This window comes from Talpa occidentalis, unplaced genomic scaffold (genome assembly GCF_014898055.3).
Source record: "Talpa occidentalis isolate TD23 unplaced genomic scaffold, MPIMG_talOcc4v2.1 talOcc4.15, whole genome shotgun sequence".
Taxonomy (NCBI): domain Eukaryota; kingdom Metazoa; phylum Chordata; class Mammalia; order Eulipotyphla; family Talpidae; genus Talpa; species Talpa occidentalis.
In genome coordinates, this window is record NW_023601543.1 from 11717762 (window position 1) to 11744003 (window position 26242).

Consider the following 26242-nt stretch of genomic DNA (forward strand, 5'->3'; position numbering starts at 1 on the left):
TCCTTTATTTATACCATAGGTGTCAAAAAGTTTTATCCCAACCTGTTGTTGAAATTAGAACAAGTACTTAGAAAATAAACTGACTATAAATCTAATGAAAACCTAAATGAAAATAAAGTATGTAGGTGTATCTGGACTGTGCAATATAGTAGTCACTAGAAACAGGTGACTTTAAAAAGTTTCAGTCACTTATAACTAAATTGAAAACTTCAGGCTCTCAGTCACACTGACCATATTTCAAGTGCTTATTGTCACATGTGGCAAGCTGTAACTGTATTGGACATCACAGAGAAAAGCTGTTTCTACCATCATAGAAATGCTCTATCGAATAAAATTGCTCTTGATAAACAAATGTCACGTATAAAAGGAATTTCTAACATAAGTGGTAGAAAAGCTGTGCTGCAAGTGGTTGTGTATACTTTAAAGGAGTAAACAAAATTTATAAGGAAATTTTAGAACTGCATTTCCCAGGAATTTGAAAAGAATTTCTACCATTAACAGAAGGTATTTCACTCCTATTTACTACAAATATTTTATTTATTGAGGGTCTACTGCATATAAGACAATGTGTTTAATGTTCAAGAAGGTACAAAAACCAACTGGTCACTCGTTTTAGGGTCAAACTATAGGAAGTTTTAGGCATTGTTTTCTCTTTTACTATAAGTTATTGATAGTACTTCCAGTGGATAATTTCTCAGTGAGAAAGTAAATAAACTCCTATTCTCAACGCTAATATCTTACCTAGTACATACTTTAAAAGTTGTTTGCTTTGTCAGAAATAAAAGCACATGCATTATGACATAAAAATGGTAATTCAATCAGTATACTTGAATATACAAATTCCAGGAACCAAGAACATTAGATTATTTGCAAAACAATATTTGAGGGAAAAAGGAAGGGGAAAAGGTAAAAGTCAGTTAACAGTGCTTTACAGGCAATAAGACAAATTTATGTGGCTAATCCTTCCTCTGAAAACAGAAGACAAGTAAAGCTGTCTTCTGATCTGAACAAGACAGCAAATTTTGCATCGGAATATACCACCTACTTTAAACACTCCATTTTTAAGACACATAATTTTATTAAAGTTGTTAGAATTACTTGTACTTGCTAAAAATTTTAAATTCTCAGAATGAAATCATGACCAAATATTTCATTCTGATATATATTATGCCATATATGATATACATAATATTCTGTTATTCACAACGAAACAAAATCACTAACACTACACTAATACCCTATTATTAAAGAGCTATAAAGGAATTACTTAACTGATTCCATTATAGGCCAACCTCACTAATTTTTCACATGGGTTATTTGTCCTAAATATGGAATCACTCAGTACAAAACTTTAGGGGACTTAACAGCAATACTTAAAAAAAAAAAGAATACACACAAAAGATCGATAGATTTAACTAAAAAAAAATACTTTTAAACTAATAAAAGTAAAAACAAATAAAAGATAATGAACTGGAAAGAAATCTGTTGTACCTACAACAAAGGGTTAGTGGTATCATTATAGTGTAAGTTCATAAAAGATGAAGACCTCCAAGAGAAAAAGAATTAAGTGGGCCTCCCTGGTGGTCTAGGGGTTAAGTCTCTGTGCTATCACCACTAGGGGCCAGAGTTCGATTCCCAGTCAGGGAGGTGACCCACATGGGGCAGCAGACCTCTTCTGTCTCGCCTACTGCTCCCCTCAGCAGTGTATTTCAATCAATCTACCTGTTCTGCTCCCTACTCTGTCTCTGGCGAATCCATTCAACTCCCTCTCCCCTCCCCACCCCTGCATGTCTGGCCCACATCCCAGTTCTTCTAAACAAAAATAAATTTAAAAAAAAAAAAGATGGAGTATACAGATTGGATCATTCTTTAAAAGAAAAAAGGATTAAGCATGTGACCTAATTAACAAACAGAATGTAAGTAATCAATAAACATACTTTTAGAAAATTTGACTTCTCTGGACTCAAAGTGTAAACTGATGTAACATTTTATAACCTATCAAAATGAGAGGCTAAAGTTACAAAACATTACAATAAATCCAACAAAAATGCATTAGAAATAAAAATATTAAAGAAGCCTTCACAAAAATGAGATAGACCATGCTTCTGGATAAACAGCAACGTTAGAATGCTATCAGTTCACACTAACCAATAAACTGGAACTTAAAGTTGATTCCATGGTTTTCTGGATAGCAACAATATCTTTTAAGAGAAGATTTTACTATATAAAGCAGTAGCAGTTAAAACACTGACACAGGAATAATAGACATCAGCAGAAGAGACTAACAAGGTTGAAAATTGACCCCTATTGCATCTGGGAATTCAGAGGATGGTAATACGGCATTTCAAATGCGCAGAGGAAAGACATGACAGCACAAACTGCGATCTATTTATTGGAACCGAGATTCCTCTTCTCACATCCATTAGAGATGGATTAAAAAAGAATCATAAAATACCAAACTACAAATGTTAATAGAAGAAAACAAAGGAGAATGTTTTGTATAATCTTGAAATTGAACACCCCAGAAACTCTAAATGAAAAACTGAGATTTGACTAAAAAGAAAAATTAGAAACTTTTATATGACAAAAAGCACCATAAACAAAGTTAAAAGACAAATGATAAATTGGAAAGTCCTTTGTATTTAGTGACAGAACTGATATCTATATTACAGAAAGCACCACGATTCAATTTTTAAGACAAACCTCAAGAGAAAAATGGTAATTTCACAGAAAAAAATAAAAATGACTAAAAATACATGAACAGAAGCCCAACCTTAAAAACGGTAAGAGAAATGGGAATTAAATGAAATAATGGGACCAGCAAAAATTAAAGACTGAAAATATTCAGCACAGGTACGGAGAACTGGGCCTTCTCACTACACTAATGGTGGCAGCATAAAATAGGTACATGTGCCAATACTTAATCCCAATGTTAAATGCACAGACCCTTTGCCTGGAGACCCATTTCTAGAACTTTATCCTACAGAACCACTTGTATAAATCCACATGTACATATATATGTACAAGGAAGAGCAAGGCAGTTTTATTTATACTTGTGAAAGAAATAAATATAACTTATTTTTACTTACAGAGAAACCCTTCAATTATTCTATGGTATGTAATACAACTGTTAAAAAGAATGTGGTTAATCTACATGCACTAAACAGTGAAGGAAGTCTGCAATCTATCACAGAATGAAAAAAGCAAGCTGCATAACATAATGGACAGAGATAGACTGATGCCATTGTATTAAAAGAGAATGTGATCTGGGGATTAAGAATGTGATTTGGCGGTTTTTATGAACCACTTTAATTCAATAGTACTTTTATACTATTTTTTAAAATTACCACTTATACCAATGTATTTCCTTTGTATTTAAAATAATTTATAACATCCAATGTAATGAAAGGAGGGGTAAAGGGCCATCTAACAGAAATGTAATCTAGCACATTCCTTCTAGAGAAAGTAGTATGGCAATATGTATCGGGAACCTTAAAAAGGTTGAACACTTTGAACCAGTGACATTACTTTACCTAAAATAATTGAAAATACACATGAAAATACGAGCACAAAGCTAGTCATAGCACCACTGTTTAAATTTTCCTTGCTTACTTTCCCTCTAATTCAAAATTGAAAATGTTTTAAAATTTTAAAAAACAATTTTTTTCTTTAGTAATTATAAAAATAAAATCTGCATAGTGAAAAGTGAAAATCTTCCTTTCCACTGGATTCTATCTGCTCTGAGAGCTCAGCTGGTGCCCTAGCTTTCTTGCTTCCATTCCTTCTTATATACTCCCTCCCTTCCTTTCAAGGTAACTGCTATTATTTGCTTCATTTCTCAACCTCAAGGGCTAAGAACCCAAGATTTTAAATCCTGCATGTGTTCTTGGACCTGAGACCTACCTCAGGATTCTTCAATGAATTAAACGAGTTGTTCATGGGCTTAGAACAGTGCCTAGCACATAAGCCGTGCTCAATAAATGTCAGCTATTATTTACTCTGTGCACACAAATGTGCTTTTTTTAATTGAATACACAAATGGCATTCTAAGCATAGTATTCTGCATCTTGCCTTTTCCCACTTAATATATGAATTGGAAATACTCAAAATAATGAGTTAACATTTGAGTCTTTTGGGTTTGATGATCCCAGAATTGCTATGTAGTTTATGTGAACCATCTCTCCTTCCAGCTTCACAATTACCTTGTAAATCATCACTCCCATCCCCACTTTAGAGATAAAGAAAGCAAGTTCAGCAGCCTCCCTGGTGGCACAAGGAGTTAAATTTAAGCACTATGAAGCTATCCAATAGCCACTAGTTAGATCCCCAGCCAGGGAGGTAACCCACATGGCACAGCAGACCTCTCCTGTCTCACCCACTAGGCTCCTCAGCAGTGTATCCGCCTATTCTGCTCCCAACTCTGTCTCTGGTGAATCCTCTCACCTCCCCCTCTCTGTACCTCTGGCCTACACCCTCCAGCTCTTATATGTATAAATAAATAAATCTTAAAAAAAAGGAAAAAAAAGGGCCTCCCCTGGTGGCGCAGCGGTTGAGCGCTGGGCTGCGAGGCTGCCTGCAGCCTCTGCAGCGCTGGTTCGTTCCCCGGCCGAAAAAGAAAGTAAGTTCAAAAAGATCAAATAATTTTGCCCAAGCTCACAGGCAAGAACTGGGACAAATACATGGCAGTGAGCTATTGCATGCTTTTAAAATGATAATACCCATTGTCATGGAAATACACATTTCATATGCTCCTGGAAGTTGAAAAAAAGGATAGTCATACATATGAATACAATTGTTCTGGAAGGATTCATAAGAAACTGATACGTAATGATTGCTTTTAACACAAGAAATTTGGAAACTGAGATACAAAGGCAAGAATGAGAGGGAAGCTTAACAGGAGTACATACTCTTATGTACTACTGATTTCTGTACAGTATTCTTCTATCCAAACAAATGAATATGATAAAAATAAATCCTTTCTATTCTCTTCACAGCTGCAATTTCTAAAAAATCTAGGCTGATAAGGTAACGAAATAAGGTTATTCTCCTACCTGTGCCATCAAGCATTCCCAGTCTCTTTTAAGCACAGCCCCCAGATAGCTGTGTCACCTTAAGTCGGCTAGGTCCTTCTGTTACTCTTCTGTTTGCCTCTACTATGATCTCTATAAAGGACGGGAGTCACCAACTTATCAGGAGAGCAATACTCCTAGTTTTAAAGCTGTCCGTATCTTCTTAATCAATGTTTTTTCTCATGCTATGCTTTCTTGGTTTAAATTCCACTTCCTTCCTCCTACCCCCAAGCTTTCACATCAGTTTAACAGTACAAAGTAGAAAGGACCTCTGGGAGAAAGTGTAAAGATTTCCACTTACTAGGTTTGAACTTGGCAAGGTTACTTTACATTCACAAGGTGGTCTCTTGGTATATGAAATGGGACTAATAACATCTTCTTTTAAAGGCTGTTTTAAGAAAAATGTTTGTGAAAAATGCCCAGAAAAGTATAAAATTCTATTCAATTGTTAGTTATTATTCATGTCATACCTTGTGTAGACTGTAAGCCCTTTGTCCACAAAGGGCTTCTTTTTAAAAGTTCCTCAATGGGTTCACACCCAGTACTCAATAAATGTTCGTTGGAATTTATTTTTAAGAAAAAGGATAAGCAAAAGGACAAGCATCAAGGTTAGGATAAGCATCACCTCTGCACTGAATCTCTAGGGCTCCTACAATAGGAAGACTGGATTGGCTTGCCTTGCCTTCTTCAATGGAAACATGATGGGTATTTGCACTGCATGTTTCATGACATTTAAACTCTGCTTTCTGCTTTTTCAGCAAAGGAATCAGATAAATGATTACTTTTATGCATATACATATGCATCTATAAATATGCAGCACACATCAAAAATACATTATTCTTAATTAAGTACACTAAAATAAAATATGTCTGGGATGTAATTCAAAATAATCCAGATGGAGGAAGTGGGTGAGGGGTATAGAGGAACATTGCTAAGAACTCTACATGCATTATTTCATTTAATCCTTACAATAATCCTCTGAGGCAGGTTTTTTTTTTTTTTTTTAATTGCAGATCTTACAGATGGGCTCTACTTTTTTTAAAGATTTATTTATTTGGGCCTCCCCTGGTGGCGCAGCAGTTGAGCGCTGGGCTGAGAGGCTCCCCGCAGCCTCTGCAGCACCGGTTCGTTCCCCGGCCGCGAGGGTCCCACGAGAAAAAAAAAAAAGATTTATTTATTTACGCATACAAGAGCTGGGGTGCAGGCCAGAGGTGCGGGGATGGGGGGGGGGTGAGAGGATTCACCAGAGACAGAGTGGGGAGCAGAACAGGCAGATCTACTGAAATACACTGCTAACGGGAGCAGCGGGTGAGACAGGAGAAATCTGCTGTGCCATGTGGGTCACCTCCTTGGTGGCCAGGGATCGAACTCGCGCTGCAGTGGCTGTGGATTGTGAAGTGCTTATGCTTAAACCCTTGCCAATGGGCTTTAAAGAGATACTGGCCCAAGATCATGTAATTATTGAGTGGCAGAGCTAAGATTCAACTATAGATCTGATTTCAAAGCTCATATTCAGTGTACGAGTACTTCATAAATCTATTCAATGATACTAAACTTCAGGGATTTTAGAGACTTTGATAACATTAAAATCTCCCTAACTGTTCATTTAATAAAAATAACAAAGACTGGAAATTATAGCATATTCTAGAGAAAAAGAACAAGGGAAAGAAGATACTAAGTGAACATTAAAGCAGGTAAAGGCTTGAAACCTACATAAATAACATACTTCTAATGTAATTATGGGGACCCAATTTCTTGAGACATAAACTGAGTTACATGATTTGACAAGCAATCTCTGCTATAATGTTTCTTTTTTTTGGTAAAGATTTATTTATTTATACAAGAACCAGGGTACAGGCCAGATGTGCAGGAGGGTGGGAGCATTCACCAGAGACAGAGCAGGGAACAGAACAGGTGGACTGACGAAATACACTGCTGAGGGGAGCAGCAGCCGAGACAGGAGAGGTCTGCCTTGCCATGTGGGTTTCTCCCCGGCCAGCGGGGATCAAACCCGCGCTGCAGAGGCTCTGGACAGCTTCACAGTGCAGCGTTCAACCACCTGCGCCACCAGGGAGGCCCTCTACTATAAAGTTTCTTAACTGTCATATAGGAGTAGGTTCCTAAAGTCCACCAAGCTCCTACAGTCAAGACTAGAGTCTCCAAGGTTAGGAACAAAAGATTCTACACCATCTCAACACCTAGGATTTTATGTTCACTTAAAGTGTGGCATTTATTACTATTGTATCTTTTTAATTTCAGACCTACTTAATTAGTAAAAAAAAATTCTTTTATACTCTTCACCCAAATGTTAATATCATACATAATTTATCATTCATTCTTTCTAAATATTCATATATTTTTTTCCTGAAGGTTTAACAATAAGATATAAATATGACTCTCCTTTATCTCTAAGTATTTCCATGTGCATTGTATTTTAATCAACTGGTCAGGTAGCTGTCACTAAATTATGTCCTCCTCCACCTGCCAAAAACTGAAACCATGTCTCATTAGATAACCCTGTTCTACTAACACCCGGGACAAGAGAAACTACATGAAAAGGAAGTGTCACTTCAAAATAGGTGACACTTTAAATACTGTGTTGAGTTTCAAGCCAAAGAAACTGAAATGTTATAAAATTTTCTTACAAAACATTCCATACTGAATACTAAGGAAAATAATAAGAACAGCTATACTTATATCAGATAAAACAGATTTCAAACTCAAAAAGATAAAAAGAGACCCCAACGGTCACTACATTATGATCAAGGGGACAATACTTCAAGAAGAAATAACACTCATTAACATATATTCACCAAACGAAGGAGCACCAAAATATATCAACTATTGTCGTCTCTGAAAACAGACATCAGAGAAAACACATACGTAGTGGGAGACTTCAACACACCACTATCAACAATGGATAGATCAACGAGACAAAAAAAAAGTAAAGACACTAAAGCTCTAAATAAGGATCTAGAGCACTTGGGCTTAACAGACATCTATAGAACACTAAACCCAAAAAAATCTGAGTACACATTTTTCTCAAGCGCACACGGATCATTCTCCAGGATCGATCACATAATGGGACACAAGACAAACATTAACAGATACACCAAGACTGAAATCATACCAACCATCTTCTCTGACCATGAAGGCATCAAACTAGAAATAAACCATAAAAAGAAGGCAAGGAACTCTCCTGCCTCATGGAGATTGAAAACCACATTTCTGGAAGACCACTGGACTAATGAGGAGATCAAAGAAGAAATTAAAAAATTCTTTGAATTGAATGACAAGGAGGACACCAATTTCCTAAATGTACAGGATGCAGCAGAAGCAGTAATAAGAGGAAAATATATAGCAATAGAGGCTCACATCAAGAAACAAGAAAGAACTCAAAGAAACAACCTAATCTCGAAGCTCAAAGATCTAGAAAAAGAACAACAAAAAAAGCCAAAACCAGTAGAAGAAAAGAAATATAAAAACCAAAGCAGAAATAAATGAATCCTCCTTCCTCTACCTTTCATCTTTTTTTGCCTATCAGATATTTTCTCAGAAACATGCATATATCAACTAATCCTTCCCCTCCTGGGGAAAAAAAGCATAGTAAGTTTAAAAAGACAATCTGGAAGGCTACATACCATACAATTCCATCTATTATCATGCTGGAAAAGGCAAAACTATGGAGAGAGTAAAGAGAGTTAGAAGAGTAAAGGAGTTAGGGGGAGGGATGAGCAGACAGAACACAGAGGAATTTCAGGGTAGTGAAACTATTCTGTAAGATACTATAATGTATACACATCATTATAGATTAGTCAAACCTATTGAAAGTATGCCACCAAGAATGAACTGTGATGTAAATTATGGACTTTAGGTAACAACAATGTGTAAAGGTGGTTCATCAACTTTAGCAGACCTACTACACTGTGGGATTTGATAGAAGAGGCTGTCAGGGGAGGAAAAGGGATATATGAGAACTCGACATTCTGCTAAATTTTGCTATAAACCTAGAACTGCTCTGAAAATAAATTACAATTAAAAAAGGCATCCTTCAACTGCTTTTGAACTATTGTCCTGCCTCTTGATAAGCAAACATATTAGAAGACTTCCCCATGTCCCATCTCCAATTTCTTTACCTCCCATTCTCTGCTATAATAAAGTTTCTGTACCTACTACTCTACCAAAACTACTTCCTCTAATGATTTCTTTTCAACAGTATACAAAGTTGGTTCCTTCTTGAACTATTATCTTCCTTCCCTTGGTTTCCAGGGCCTAACACTTCCTCCTACTTCTCTAGTCATTCCTCTCTTTCTCACTGCAGGCCCAACCTTCTCTAGCCAGGCATAAATTGTTAAGTTTCGTCCAGGCTCAGTCAGTCCTGAAAGTCTCTCCCTAGGTAATTTTCCCACCACTAAGAGAGAGATACTATTATTTATACTCCAGCAAATTTCTATCTCTAGTCAGGTTTCTCTCTATTCTACAAATGAGAGCCATATAATCCATCTGTTTATCTCATACTCCTACTCGGAGAGTTCATAGGTATCTCAAACTTGACCTTTCAAAAGATTCTATAACGTGAGCCAACTGTTCCAACTATAATGCATCACTAATTTCCAACCATATCTGTTCTCTAAGTAAAGACATACACTTACAAACCATCCACTACTTCCTAGTTCCCTATACACTACCTGCAAGCCACTCTCTATAAAACCTCTCTTTCTTACAGCTTCCCCTATCCTCCAAATCCTCTCTCCACACGCTCTACAATCCATCCAACTCTATATCTCTGTTCATCCATCCACTAGTCACTACTTTAGCACAATGCCATCTAGCTCAGTTCTTTCCAGTTATCTACATGATACCAGCCGTAATCCTTCTCCCCTGCTTGTATGATCATCACTTCCCCATTGTTCTTAGGATAATATTCGAAATTCTTACCAATCAATCTGGCCCCAGGCAGTCTTCCCCCAACCTCATCTTGTGCTACTCTATCAATTCTTTGCTTTGATAGTTTTCTACTCATTTCTTGAAAGCATCAAGTTCTTTTTGCCTGAGTCATCAAGGATCCTGTTCCTGCTGTACATCTTTAGTCCTTTAAAGAGATAATCTAAATGAAACGTCCTCAAAGGTTTCCCAAACATGCTCTTGTGGTACTCTATATTTTTTCATTCATGCCATTTATTATAATTATACGATTATGTTTATTTAATTATTTATTTATTTAATGTACAACGCTCAAATTCGACCTCAAATTTACCATTCACTCATTCATTCATTCAATGTATGACTCTCAAATTAGACTTCAAGCTCTCTGGGGGCAGAGCTAGTTTATTGCTATATCTCCAATTCCCTAAACAGGCCTGGCACATAGTGAAATAAATTTACCAATCTGTGTATAACTCCACAGGGACAGAGTTGTCAGCTAGTACCATCAGCAAAGGATATATACAGATATTCAGAAATGCTTTCTTTCATGTTGTTAATCATTTCCTAGGCAGCCTATATTATATAAGGCCATCACCACTAACAGGTCAATACCTACAGTTCCTGGGGCTGGCATTCTAATCATCTCATGACATAGTGACAGCTAGATTTCCAAATGGCTAAATATATTGGGCTACAGATTGAAGAAAAAATTGCTTCTGCAAACTCTGTCCATTTTTTTTCCTCTGAAGCAAAATGGATGGCACAGGTTTTAGGTATTTAATATTCATATGAAAAAAGGAAATTGCTGTATTATGCAATCATCCTCAAATGTAGTATTTCAGACACAGTTCATGTTATATCAGACTAATATGACAGACTGAATTATATAGTATTTATCATTTTAAATATTAGCAAAGTAGGTACTGAGCCACAGATGGCAAATGAAGAAATTGACACAGGTATCAATTCCTCTTTGCTGTACAGACTAGTGTAGTGCAATTCTCAAAGATAGTCCCTAAAATACAATCCTATAAAACCCCATCAAAATCATAATCATAAGCAGAACATGTTTCCCATTAGAACAGTGAGGTAATGTTTCTGATAAACCACTCAGTATCAAATAAATTCAAGCTAGATGAATGTGATAAAAGTCAAAATTCAGTAAGTACAAACTGTAATACTTTTAAATGACAAAATTATACTTGAAGATCTACAATGAGTATAATATACTACATATGTATCAATAATACAAGGGGCCCCAATGTGCTACAAAAATAGAAACTGAACCCCAATTCAAATAAACTGCATCACAAATTTGAATTATAGCTATCCTGCCAGTTACATTAAAAGATAAGTCGTCTTGAAAAGTTATGAACTTAGATCTTTCTCATTAGTAAGTTTCTCAAAGCAAAAAGGTGGTCAAAATTATTCTGCTTTATGTAGTCTGCAGTGACTTTTCTCTACCACTAGATGGTACTATCAGCTTCAGAAGTCTAGGGAATAGAAATGTCTCTTAATCATTGTTGCCATCCTCAAAAATCCTGCTGCTGTATGTTCATATACTTGTATTTGTCAGCTCATAAGTTTCAATCCTTGGCTAAACATACACAGTGACTACAGTCTTAAAGAGAATTGAATAAATACACTGTTAAGATCTGAAGTAATGAAAGGTAAAAAAGTTTACTCAGCCTTTCACAAATAGTTTTCCCCTAAATTTTCCCTAAAATTAAGTGTGGAAAAACTGAAGGAAACACTTTAAAGGCTTATCAGTTGCACTTAACCACCTCAAAAAAATTTTCTTATTATTTATTGTCTGTTTACCTTAAAGACAACTTTTTACTAAGACTGTATTTTTAACCAGAACTTTAATAAAAGTACTTGGACTAATCTGGAGTGCAAAGTGAAAACAATACTACTTTTGCATTATGAAAGTCAAGTTCTAAGAGATCAAAAATTTTAATATGCTAACCCTGATAATTTGTTACGTCTTTATAAAAAGAAACAACTTCCCAAAATAGGCTCAAACCTTTTAATTCTAAACAACATGTTCTCATAATCTAACAAAACTTTAAAGATCTGTAACTTAAATGGAAGGACAGAACAATTTCAGATTAAATCTAAGCCTTTTTTATACTGCTAGTTACAGGAACAAAACCATCTGTTTGAAAAGATTTACAAGTTAGAATTCAATTTGAGAACTTTCCCATGCCTTTCAAAGACCAAGTACAACTTGATTAACTATATATAAACATGACTAACCTGGTCTTGTACAAATGCAAGTGGAAACAAACTATAAAATAATTTCCAAGTTTTATTGTAAAACTGATTAGCTCTTATGAACATGCCTGTAAGGTACTTGCATGTGAATAAAAATTTAACAGAAAGCCTAGTGATCACAAAATGTACTAGTAACCTCAGTTCACATTTTCTATTTCTGATGTAGTAAGGAACCCAAATATTACCTTTACAATATACTAACACACTTACATGGACACAGAAGTCCATAACTACTAACCATTTCTTCCAAGAGATAAATATGCTCTCAATGTATTCTTAACAAAAACTTTGGGGTAAGAGTTTTCTTAAAAATTCTGATTTTCAGATTGTTTCACTTTTAGGAGGAATGTGGAGGATCCAAATAAGGATCAGGGAAAAAAAGTAATTAAAGTAAAAATCAAAATCAACAGGCAACTATAAACCAGAGACATTCTGTAAAGGGGGGGAGAAGGGAGTAGGATCAAAACAGGTGTGGGAAGAGCACAAGGGACTTGGTGATGGTACACAGGTGAATGGGTGGTGGGAATTTCACGGGGACTATAACCGAGATGAAAATGCACACATTGTAAAAAAATGAAAAATGATGTAAAAATAAATATATAAAAATTCCGGGGCCTCCCCTGGTGGCACAGCAGTTGAGCGCTGGGCTGCAAAGCTGCCCGCAGACGCTGCAGTGCCGGTTTGGATCCCCGGCCATAGGTGAGGGTCCCACATGGCACGCAGACCTCTCCTGCTGTGCCCGCTGCTCCCCTCAGCAGTGTATTTCATCAGTCTGCCTGTTCTGTTCCCCGCTCTGGCTCTGGTGAATTCTCTCACCCTCCTGTGCTTCTGACTGTATAAATAAATATTTAAATGTTTAAATGTATAAATAAATATTTAAATAAATGTTTGTATAAATAAATATTTTAAAAATTTTCCGATTTTTTTTTACTACGTACATTAGTTTATCTTAACGATTCTGTTAATTCTTCAAAACATGTTCATTATTGAAATACACCTTATGGTAAAAATTAACACAGTATAATCCACATATATTTTATTCCAATTTCTTCTTGAAACTGAAAAGTGGCTGAATGACGTACCTTCAGAGTTATGTGCAGTTTTCTTGTGTTTTCGGCAATAAACCCTATAAAAAACGAAGAAATTAAAATTTGTCAAGTAGACAAACTGTTAAATTCATTTTTCAAAATAAGAAAATGAGTAGTACACTTCACCCCACTTACAAGCTGGATTCCAAGAATCTCACTGTTAAACTTCCTATGTCATTTCTCTAAACTAAGCATCAAATTCCTTACCAAAAACACCCTTTATGATGATGTTGAAATGCTTTGAAATGGGAATTCTTTTAAAGCCTAAAGAAAGTATAACTGTTCAAAAAACTTAAAGAGAAGTTAAATAATTACATGTAAATTCCTTGTGAAGGTTTCTCTCGTATTTGAGCTTTATCATGCAATGCACAGTGGTAGTGGTATGTCCTGTGACATGTTTTCACATCACAACCAATTGTTGCTCCAGGACAATGGCACAAAGAACACATCTACAGCAAAACAATAAAATAATATCATTAGTGTGTGATTTCACTAAGGTTGTGATAGACGGTTAAAGGCATATCAATCTCTGTCAAGGAAAGCAAATTGGTTATTGAAAAGTTCTGTATCTAATATTACTGTTTTTCTTGTTTTCTCATCTAGAAATAATTCAAATGACATTCTTCTGGGGGTATCTCTTCTGTGTTAAACTGGCAAATTTAGTGGATTGTTTCGTTGTGGGAAAAACAAAACTGTTCCACTGTGGGTAAAACAAAATTTGAAATGTTGCGAATTAGGATTGTAAGCTGTATATAACTGAGACCTTTTCAGAATCCAGATCTTCCTGGAAATGAGTAACTGGAGAAAATGTCTCATACTAGAAAAAAAATTTTTCCTTCACATTTCCACTGACTCAGTGAGAATCTTTGGGAAGAGACCTCACATACTATTTGGGAACCTGGTAAAATCAATTTCAAGTGAAAGAAGGAGAGAGAATAAAATAATTAGGCAGACTTTTATCTCAAGTTCTAAAAATATTTTGTGATGTCAAGTTGATTGTGAAAATAAACTTGTCTTATTTTAACCTGTTACTTACCTCGTATTATGAATTCAGACAAATAGATTCTTTCAATTTATTTTAATATACCTTATCTTCTCATTTTATTGGGTAATTCATACTGTTTATGTAGCTCATATTCTAAATTTACAAAAAAAATTTTTAAAGTACATAACAATGGTTATTAATGGTTTTGATTAACAGTATATTGCACTGAATGAACTTTTCATGAGGCTATTTATTTACTAAGTTATAAATGCCATGGCAAAACAAATTCACTATATAAGATAAAAATAAAAAAACTCTTCATTTGTTTCTTGGTTGCGAGAGAACTCATTCTGAACTGTTCTTATTCCTCTTTAGTTTTTTCTTTTGTAATTAACAATTCCAAGGAGTTTTCTTTTTTTTTTTTTCATTGCAGTGACACAGGTTTACAACGTTGTTTGTGTTTTTGAGTAGAGGATCTTTCCCTTTAGGAGTTGTTACGACCCCATACCAACCACCAAAACACCCATAGTCCTCCACTATAGTCCTCTTTATTAATTTTAACATAAAGAACACTTACCATGCTAAATTGTGGATCACTCAGCTCCTAAGCAATTTTGGTGTACCAAGAGGCCAATAAAATTTCTCATATTTCTCTAAGCAAGGCAAACATTCCACCTCCCATTCAAACTACATCTTAAAAATATCCACAAAGAAATCAAAAACAGAAACATTTTCAATATAGGTACTTCTCAGAAAACATGAGGGTCAATGTCCATTATTAGTACTTGAAAAATACTACGATTCCTCAAATAAATACAGAAACTTCAAAGTGTTACTGTAAAAAGAAATACTGTGCCAATTACCAAGCAGGGAAAGTTGTTAAATGCTTTTGGGTGGCTTATAAATTCTTGAGACGGTGGAGTATTTGTATTACAGCTTAATTAGGAGGTTCTACTTTTTAGTAAATTACATAATTAGAAGAACCTTGAAAAATACAAAGAAATTTAAAAATCACTCATACTCACCAAGCAAAAATATCGTTACAAGGTTTACAAGCTTACATGAAATAATTTTCCTATGTAATTCTTTTACATACTGTTTTGTGACCTGATTTTTTTTAGCTTAAATTGATTATTGATCCACTTCATTAAGAACTGTACAGGAAGTAGTTTATACTGAAAGTACATCTCAGATGGTTTACATAAGTACATGTCAAAAATATTACTGAAATCAATTAACAAGAACAAATGGAAAGAGAGGTATATAAAATTAAAAAAAATTTAAAAATACTGTAGTGGGCTGGATACTGGTAAACACAGTAAGAAGAACACTCTCATATCTTGCTGGAAAGTGGTATATATACCCTCTGAATAGCAATTGGCCTTACTTATCAAAGAGCTTTTAAAGGATTTATATTCTATGATCCAGTAATTTACTACTATAAATCTAGTCTTAAAAAAATCAGGTTCAAATTATTTATATACAATCATGTTCATTGTAGGTTTAGATGGTCCAAAAATGTCAAATCACCCATGGAAAACAATGATTGAAAAATGTTTTAATAAACTATAGTACACCCGTATGAAGGAATATTCTATAGCCACTCTTTTCAAAGAAGAGTTAATAACGTGGGAAGAGGTTAAATATATGTTAAGTGAAAAAATGAAGACACAAAACTGTATTATAACCTAATGATGCTTATGATATACAGTCTTTGAAAACAGGTGGAAGTAGGATAGTAAAATGCTGAGCAGCTTCTCTGGGTAGTTTTAATTTTTATAATTTCCCAGATTTTCTTACAATGGCCCCAAAATAATTTTATCTATAAAAAATTATTTGAAAGACCATGTTGGGAATACTGTAGCAAATACTTCCAGTATCATTCAGTTTATAGAGAATGAGAAGGAAAGCAAATGTCCAAAATATATGAAAATAGTTTTTTCACTGGTTATAAATTCAAATCTGTCCCAAGTAACTGAGCTAAGCAGCTGTAGTGAAATAAACCCATTCTGCAGAGTCAATTAAAGCAACTTAGGACATAACCATTTTTAAATAAGAAAAAACTTATTTTCACTTTTGCCAGTTTTTCTCAAGGAAGAAAAAAGGAAAACATACCAATAAAAATGTTTTCACAGAGTGGAAAACTGTTTTCAAGGTTAGGAGTGGGAATTTTTCTCAACCAGCATTTGTAAGATCTATTTTATGAAGCATTCAGTCAAGTATTTCTGCTTCTTTATGAAATTCTGGCAAGGCACCAACAAAATAGCAAAAAATTATCCATAATAAAACTAAAATACAAATTTATATTTGCTTGTGTACCTATGAATACAAAATGGGAACATAACTTACCATTAAGTCTCCCGTTTAACCTCCTAAATACTTTTCCCCCGAACTCATATGGAACTTAAGATAATGTGTTCATTTTAGCTCTTGCCATTTTACTCCCTCACATGGCTAAATTATCTTTACAAAATACATAGATTTTTATGCAGCAATTGCTTCCAGACTCAGTTTTGGGGAAGACTAACATGTTTTACAAAGCAGTGCTCAATAGATCTGTTGATTTTAAGCTTACTCTGTAGTTGAAGATTTCTTATGTTATGGCATTTTTCTCATTCACATTTTTAATACCTGCAAAGTTTAACATTAATTTTCTTCAGGCACAGCTGTAGAACTTATTCATCCTATATGACTGCAACTTTGTGCCCTTTCACCATTATCTCCCTATTTCTCCCACCTCCTTGGGCCTGGGAACACCAATGCCCTCTCTGAAGTTATATACTATGTTAAGCTGTGCCACATAAGCAGAATCTCAAGGGGCTCACCCACAGATGAAAGAGGAACTAAATCATATATAAGGGACAAAAGGAAGTGAAAGGACTATGACTTAGTTATAAGTCCCACAGAGACAGAGGCTAGGACATACCTGTTCCACAGTCAACTGACCTAGACCAGGACTGAAATTCATTTTGCAAAAGGAAGAATTCTTATGGAATGAAAGGGAAAAATAATGTTTTCTCTCAATAACTACGGGGGAAGCTCAGAGGAGACTCAACTAAGACCACAGATACAAGGTAAACCTATTGATAAAATGAGAACACCAACTTCTAGGACAGGGACCTGAAGGGAAGGGACTTCAGAAAAAGCTGGAATCTGATGTCTAGACGGAATCATGTGAGACTCCAAGGGAGGAAGGGCTAAGACACAGTGTAGTCCTGCTGAACTGCTATGTACCCCACAAACTGCTGTCTATGGGGCCTCAGTACCTGACCAGAGATTGACCAAATCAACTCTCACAGTCAAGTATTTACTACCCTCCAGATACCTATTCCCAAAAAATGGCTACAAATGGACACAGAATGCAAAAGAGGGTACAAGAAGAAGCCAAGTTCTTGAGTCCCTAGGTAAAGAAAAAATGCAAAAAGCACTTATAGTTGCAAATAGGGTATCTGCAATATTTTCACAGGAGACACAAAACTAAAACTGAGACTAGCTTACCTTATACTGGTTTGTTTTTGTTTTGTTTTTAATAACAGATAACACTATTTCCAGTAAAAACTGGAAGCAGGACAGTGCAGTTGGGGCAAGTTTTTATAGCTGTCTAAAAAAAAAAGTTCCTAACTTTAGGTTCATTACTTTGTTTAAAAACTAATAATTCAATCTCTGAGTTATCTGGAGAATGGGCAAGTTGTCCAATTTGTTTGTTAAACATTCTTAAAAAGGAATATCACAGAATGGCAGAGTATAACATGAACTCATCAATGTTTCTGGATTATCATATAACTAAATTTTTGTAAAAACAACACAGTATTTTGAAAGAGATCTCATTAAAAACACAAACTTAACATGTAATACTGTTAATAAGGTCTACATAATCTAATGATTCGGTCTAAATGGAAAGCTAGAAAGCAAAAATGAAATCTGAAAGCTGTCAAAGTTATTATTAAAAAGTGACAAACCTGATTGATTAAGACCTTGTGCTTCTAAACATAGGGCCAGTGAAAAGTACTTTTTTTTTTTAACCAAAGTAAAATCAAAGGACTAAATCAAAGGAGTTACTGACTGAATCATTTCAGAAGGCTTTTGGAAATTAAAGGGCTATGAACCAAGCCTATCAAGTTACTAGTTAACCTATTCTCCTGACCTTGCTCTCAATACGACACACTCCAAACTAAACCCAACTTTATGAATCATCATTGAAGACAAATATAAATTCTCTTACAGGAGAGTTTAAGTTTTTTCCCCCCTCCATCTAAAGATTCAGACAGACTTTTTCCGAGCTCGGATCTTTATGTCTGGGCTCTTTTCAGGTGGAGGGTCTTTCTGGCTGGGGGCACTCTAAACTCCACACTGTTTGGTATATTTAATCTACAAAGAAAGCTCCACACACATTCATGCTCAAGGAAGTACTAAGATTTCCCCCCTGAACCAGACTAAGATTTTTTTTAAAAAAGATTTATTTATTTATTTACACAAGCACTGGGTACAGTCAGAAGGGCGGGAAAGTGAGAGAACTCACCAGAGCCAGAGCGGGGAGCAGAACAGGCAGACTGACGAAGTACACAGCTGAGGGGAGCAGCGGGCATGGCAGGAGAAGTCTGCACGCCATGTGGGACCCTCGCCGGTGGTCAGGGATAGAAGAGGCTGCGGGTAGCTTCTTCGAAGCCCAGCGCTCAACCGCTGTGCCACCGGGGAGACCCTAAGATTATTTCTGCACACAGGTGCTGGGGTGTAGTCCGGATTCCCCAGAGACTGAGTGGGGAGCAGAACAGGTGGATCTACTGAAATACACTGCTGAGGGGAGCAGCGGGACAGACAAGAGAGTTCTGCTGAGCCATGTGAATCACTTCCCTGGCTGGGGATTGAACTCATGCTGCAGTGCTGCCAGCTTCACAGTGCTGAGATTTAACCCCTTGCACCACCAGGGAGGCCCCACAGATTATTTTATATCATTGGTTTGGGTTCTCCTCCATTAGCACTAATAAATGTGCGAGTAAAAGTGATATAAATTTAAAGCAATCCCAATTACAAAAAAAGGATTAAATGAAAACAAAGGGGGAAAACAGTGAACTTTTAAAAAATAAACTTATATAGTAACAGCCAAAGACCTGATTTTCTGCATCATTAGACTTGAAGTTTCTCTTGGGTCTCACATTCACTCTCCTTAATCACCTCCAAAATGAAGCAAAGTTCATTTTAATATAAATGACAAGGAAATTATTTGCACGCATTAAAATTAATCTGCATGCCATAAGCTGAGTTTTGCTCACATTCTTATTTACATGAATATATTCATGATGCATGTAACAGAGTTACACAGATGACAGTGAGGCCAGTGAACAAATTTTCGGAAAGAAAATTTACCTATTTCACCCCTCCCCCCACATTTGAAGGCAAGGGCCCTGCAATTCCAATTTAGCCACCACCAGTTTTTAAGCATAAAGTTTTACTGGAACATAGTCATGCCTATTTCTTTTGTGTACTGTGTGTGACTATAAATGAGCCCACATAGCTGGCACAGCTTTAAATATTTATCTCGTCTTTTATACAAAGTTTGCAGATGCCTGTTGTGAAGCAATGATCCATAACCGAGTTCACCAAGTATCACCTGGGGACCTTTCTTCAAGATACTTGTCTGCAGGCCCCTCCCCCTCTTTTCTGAATAGCAGGTAGTTAGGCACAACAGCTCTAAGGATTTAGTGGCAAACTAGTGACCTGGCATCTTCTGCTTTTGTGTATACAGTAAGCAGTGGTAGCGTTCTATACACTGCAAGTACATTTTGCCCTTACTGAATGCTAAATGAGCCACACTCTACTTTAAAAGCACTGGCATTTCTTATTTAATATTCTTGAGCATATCCCTTCTCCTTGAAACTCTTCTTCCTTCGACTTCTACAGCATCACTTTCCCAGTAGAAAACACTTCAAACGCCAGTTTCTGCAAGTAGAACTGATTAGGGTCCTCCTTCCCAGCTCGCCTGTGGCATTCTATACATGCTTCTAAGGCCGAGCCATGTTTATTTGAGTTTGCACTCCAAGTGTCTAGAGCTATGCTGGGTAGAAAGTAGGCACTCAATCAAGTCTCTAATAAATGGACCAATGAATTCTAGGATCCATAGATGGGGGCCTTGACAAACATAATGTCTAGGGAAACAAAGAGAAATAACACCATCCCAGATGAGTGAAGACTGAAGAAACAAACACACCCTCCTGCCTGAGTCCTACACAGCTCTCCACCATCCTAAACAAACAAACAAAAAAAAACCCTGATTTTTCCATCTAGATTTCTCTCTTTTTTCAAACTGCTAGAGCTGCAACAACACTAAAACACTGATTAACTAAAATAGAAATTTTATGCTATACCACTACTTCCCTGGTCAATTTATAACTCACCCATTATTAAGGTTTCATACAATTATCCAATTGAAGCTCTTCTCTCCTTCAAATTCAACTAACAATTAATGAGTGCCACTTACTTATTAGAACATTATTGAGCACAAATGAGACAGCAAGCATCATGCTAAGTGCTTTCCATGCATTATCCCCACTTAATCCTATGCTAGGCAAAGAGAATACAGTCTCTATCTCCCAGAGTTCACAAAACAGTGGGGAAGGCTCGTGTACAAGTAACAAATACAATGCAGACTGTGTTCAACTCTATGACCAGAAGTGAAGGTTAAGTTGGACACAAAAACAGAACTTCTGAGAGGCAGCTGGGAGATGATCAACATCAGTATGTGCACAGCAGTATGGACAACATATGATATCTGGGAAACCAAGAAGAGAGGGAATGAGCTAAGGAACAAGAAAACAGGTTACAATGACTTGTGAAGAAGAGGGGGTTGGGGTCTCTGGATACTATTTTGTATGCTGTAAAGGATCCGTAAAGGGCTGGAGTCAGGGAGTGACCACACATTTTACATGTAGATATCAAGTAATGTAGTGTGTTGGAAGGATGGGAAAAAGACTAGATATAGGGGATATAGGGCAGCATTAAGAAAGAAAAGATGGAGCCTCCCTGGTGGTGCAAGTGGTTAAGACACAACCTATGAAGCTGTCTGCAGCACGAATTCGATCCCCGGCCGGCAACCCACATAGCACAGCAGACCTCTCCTGACTCAGCCGCTGCGCCCCTCAGCAGTGTACTTCGGTCAATCTACCTGTTCTGTTCCCCACTCTGTCTCTAGTGAATCCTCTCACCCCCCACACCTCTGGCCTGTACCCCAGCTCTTATATGCATAAATAAATAAATCTTTTTTTAAAAAAAAGAAAAGATGGTAGAGCTGTATCAGAAAAAGAATCACTGACTGATACGGAATAAAGAAAAGTTAAAAGGTAAAGGATTCAGAAAGAGAACCAGGTTTCAGGGCAGGGAGATGACGACTACTGGTTTACAGAGGTCGAATTTAAGATGTTTGCAGGCCATTTACATAGAGTAGACATACATGCTGCCATTACTGCGTCTCATTTGCCACAATGACTACCATGTATCACTAGTCTCCTGAACAACTTTGCTTGCCTTTCACCATCCTCTCCTATCTGAGTTAAAATTCTTGTGTAATGTTTAAAGACCCTGCAATCATCCCACCTTACTCAAATCTAACCCATTCTGCCAGTCTCAAGAACCCATTCTGGTATAGTTAACTTATTTCCTGGAGTCATCCCCTTTTCTAACCTCAACATCGATAGCAAGTAGTTTTAACTGCCTAAATAGGCAAAATTCTTCGCACACAGAATTAAAAGATGTACCTATAAATTGTCATATATGCAGGATCATGGCACACTCAATATCTAGATCATAAACTCTCAAAATCAGACACCCAGCTTCTCTGGGGAGCCAAGAACTCCACCGACACAAAACGACCAAGTAAAGACTATGCAGAATTGGTCTTTTTATTGTCAGAAGCTACTAAAAGATATCTTGATAGTACTAATCAGAATATTCCTACATAGTATGTGTACAGAATTTTTGTCCTAAAACTAACAAGATAATGCTATTAACAAAATATAATAATAGGAGTTCTGACTATGCCCTAAATTCAGTACTATTAACCATCTTTATTTAAAAAAAAAACTAAGCTCTAATTAATATGTATTTTTTAAATGTCATTTTTGGTTATGTAGCTTAAAAGGGAGTCTAGTAATCCAGTGATTATGAGTTCTGGTTATGGAGTTAACCAGCCTGGATTAAAATTCCACTTACTATTTACCATAGTCAGATTACTTAACTTCTCTGAGGCTTAGTTTCCTCATCTGTACAGTGAGACTGAATACCTTCCTACCTCACAGTATTATTTTGAGGATTCAACAGGACAGTGCAGTAAAATAGTACTTTGCCCAGTCCTAAAAACGTATATTAAATGTTCAATAAATGTTAGCTATATCTACTATTGGAAATAGCAGAAAAAACGTTCAGAAGATTTAAGATACATGAATAAAATTTAGTTTCAAAATGGGAAAGTTTCAGAGTGAACTGAGGATAGTCACCAAGTCTGTGAAGGATTATTCTTTTTTAATAAGAAAAAAATCAAATGCTTCCTTTAAAGAAAGCAGACAGACCTAGAATAAATGGCCTTAAGCTAAGCAAGATACTTAAGTTACATAGAAGGATGAATTTCTGGATTCTGAAGATTACATAATACTGGACCCCTTTAGGTTACCTAGGTACAATCACAATTTAAGAATGGGGTAGACAAAATCTTATTTATGTTGGTCAGCTTGTTGTAGTAATATGAGGTTAAGTAAGGTGAACTAAATGGCCGTAGGAACCCTTTCTGTTCTTAGACTCTGTGATATATCTGTGATATAACAGGTACCAACTAGAACAACAACTCTCTGATATAGATGCTCTTACTGATCTCACCATCTAGCCTCATCCAGAAAAAGTATATTCTTCAAATATACTCAAGTGTCTTCTTAAACAAAATGAAAACAGCAACAGTAACTCAGAATTTTACTTGCAAATTTGTATTTCTTGGCTAGATGGCTGGAGAATAAGACTAGATGGTACAGATGTGGTGACTCTATATGGCTTCAATAGGAACTGGAAATCATTCTGAGGGGAAACTCTGTCTAAAATGCAAAATCAGTATCTCCAATTAGAAATCTGGCAAATTTTTCCTTGGTCCATCTTTAACATGAATATGCCATACAGAATAGTTTTCCTCCCAGTCCTTGCAGCTGGCTTGAAAACTTTGGAAAACCACCCATGGCAGCAAGAATAGAGAAACTACACATCTGTACCTTCTGATCTACTGGATCACCCACCCTCAAGACTCTAACCCACCTGGAAGCCTCTAAATTTTCATCTCAAATCCAGATTCTTCTCTCCAGTCTTTTGTTTGGGGTGAATGCACAACCTCTGGAGCTAACACTCAGGACAGACTAGAACCTGTCTAGAAAGCACCCAGGGATGAACACTCCTGTTTTCAATTACTGTCAAGCGGTATCCACGACCTACTTTTTTAAGATGTATTTTTTATTTATTTATGCATACAAGAACTGGGGTATAGGCCAGAAGTGCAAGGGGTGAGAGGATTCACCAGAGACAGAATGGGGAGCAGACACAGGCAGATCTACGGAAATACACTGCTGGGGGAGCAGCGGGTGAGACAGGAGAGGTGTGCTGTGCCACGTGGGTTAGCTCCCTGGCTGGGGATGGAACTCATGGAGCTCATGCTGTAGTGGCTGGCAACAGCTTGATAGTGCTAAGAGCTAAGACTTTAACCCCTGTACCACCAGGGAGGCCTCATGACCTACTTTTTACCTAGAATCTAGATGAACAGGAGCCAAGGCAAACAGGCTCATGGGATAAGATGACTTAAAAAATCAATTAGGAGAGCTACTTACTAGTTTATATGTTGTTTATCTACTCATATGAGTATCTTCATTCTTTCCCCTCCCTTTCTATTTGATGTATGGCCCTTTTACTGCTAAGACAGGGATCACTTCCCAGCCTTTTGGCTAAGATCAAGTGTGGGCAAATCTACACAGGGAAAAATAAAGAAGAAAACTAAAATATGGAATTTGGGTTACTTGATAGCACCCTATGTAAAAACAATATAATGGAAGGAGCAAAACTGAAGGCTAAAATGAGACTTAAAATGTACCTCAAAGTTAACCATGTAAATGCTACTCTCCTATCCCCTATGTAAGATATTTAAATTCTAACATTTTGAGGAAAGGGAGCCTGGCACTAAGTTCTCCCCTTCTGTCACTCACTATTCCTTAATCTAGATGCCCATAGCCTCAAAATGGCTTGGAAACAACTTTCCTAAGTAACTTTTTAAATCCTTTATTACACGTTTTAGTATAATATTACCGCTTAGTAAGAGTAAGCAGTGATACAGCATTATCTACTTACTGCAGGCAAAATGACAAATTAACATCTAAAGTTACATAAACCGTCAGTGGCAGAATTATTAAAAAAACAGGCCTCATGACTTCCCAGTCCAGCAGCTTTTCATTAGCCCACAAATGTTATTAGTGAGATATTAATGTTTACAAATAATGACCAGGATAGTGGCTACCAGGCACATTTTAACCAGGTGCCAGGTACGACAGTAAGTCTTGCATAGTCTCTTTAATTCTTACAATATTGGGACCTCCTGGTGGCCTAGGGAAATCACTAGGATGACCCACCGAGACGGTCTGAGTTCAATCCCTGAGTTAGGTCCCCAGCCAGGGAGTTAATACAGATGGCGCAGAAGACTTCTTCCTGTTTTGCCCACTGCTCCCCTTAGCAGTGTATGTCAATAAATCTGCCTGATCTGCTCCCCACTCTGTCTCTAGTGAATCCTCTCACCTCCCGCATCTCTGGCCTACACCCTAGTTCTTCTACACAAAAATAAGTACCAAAAAAAAAAAAAAACTAAAAAAAAAATTATTCTCAATATCCTTGTAAGATAGGAACTATTGTTATTTCCTTTCAGCAGGTGAAGAAAACACTGCTCAGGGAAGTAAATAACTTGCCCAGGATCACCCAGCTAGTAAGTGATAGAGCTGGGATTCAAATCCAAGTCTGTTGCTATAGCTTATGGCTTAAGATCCAATACTGTTCCACTTCCTAGACCAAGGACAAAGTTTGTTGAAAACTCACTACACTTGGGAATAAAAATTAACTCCTTACACTGTATCATTACAAATTAATCAAGATAGGCCTCCCCAGTGGCATAGCGGGTTGAGCACAGCACTATGAAGCTGTCCGCAGCCTCTGCAGCACAGGTTTGATTCCTGGCCGGCCAGGAAGATCCCACATGGCGTGACAGACCTTCCTGTCGCGCCCGCTGCTCCCCTCAGCAGTGCTTTCGGTCTGTCTGCCTGTTCTGCTCCCCATTCTGTCTCTGGTGACTCCTTTCACCCTCCCGTACATCTGGCCTGTACCCCAGCTATTGTATAAAAAAAAAAAAAACTAATCAAGAGATTATATAATAGTGAAACTTGTACAAAGTTCTGATGCTTTCTTCACAAACACGTAAAAATGAAACTCCCATTGAATTTAGCAATACTGCCAGATGCATGCCACTACTTTATGGAAAACTAGACATTGCATTTATTAAAAATACTGTAAAGTTCGGGAACAAAACTGCTTCTTGTTCTGACTAGAGCGGCCATGTCAAGTAACAAAGATACTAACGAGTTGGGAAGTAGAAGCATTTTCCAGGAATATTTATAATGTCAAAGAATTAGTAATGGTGTAAATAAGTCTTACAGTACAACTACTTTCAGGTAAAAAGTATTCTTTTTTGCATCTGAATTTGTCATAATGACTAGGAAAGAAAAACATACCGTTCTGATTCTCAAAAATCAGCAAGACACAGTAACATGAGGAAATCTAAAACTACCACATAAAAATCACATTTAAAAAATGGAGCTTTCTAGCATTATTGACAGTTTTG

General features: G+C 36.6%; 1 protein-coding gene across 6 annotated transcripts in view; it reads right to left on the reverse strand.

The window, feature by feature from the left end:
- PHF6 (PHD finger protein 6) overlaps positions 1 to 26242 on the reverse strand; it is a 46221-nt gene that overhangs the window by 14392 nt on the left and 5587 nt on the right. For all 6 annotated transcript variants that reach the window (XM_037511916.2, XM_037511917.2, XM_054695550.1 and 3 more), the window contains 2 exons: positions 13677 to 13810; positions 13356 to 13399 (listed from right to left, as the gene is read on the reverse strand). In XM_037511916.2, the coding sequence (XP_037367813.1) occupies positions 13356 to 13399; positions 13677 to 13810 (178 nt within the window). The remainder of the gene's footprint in view (positions 1 to 13355; positions 13400 to 13676; positions 13811 to 26242) is intronic.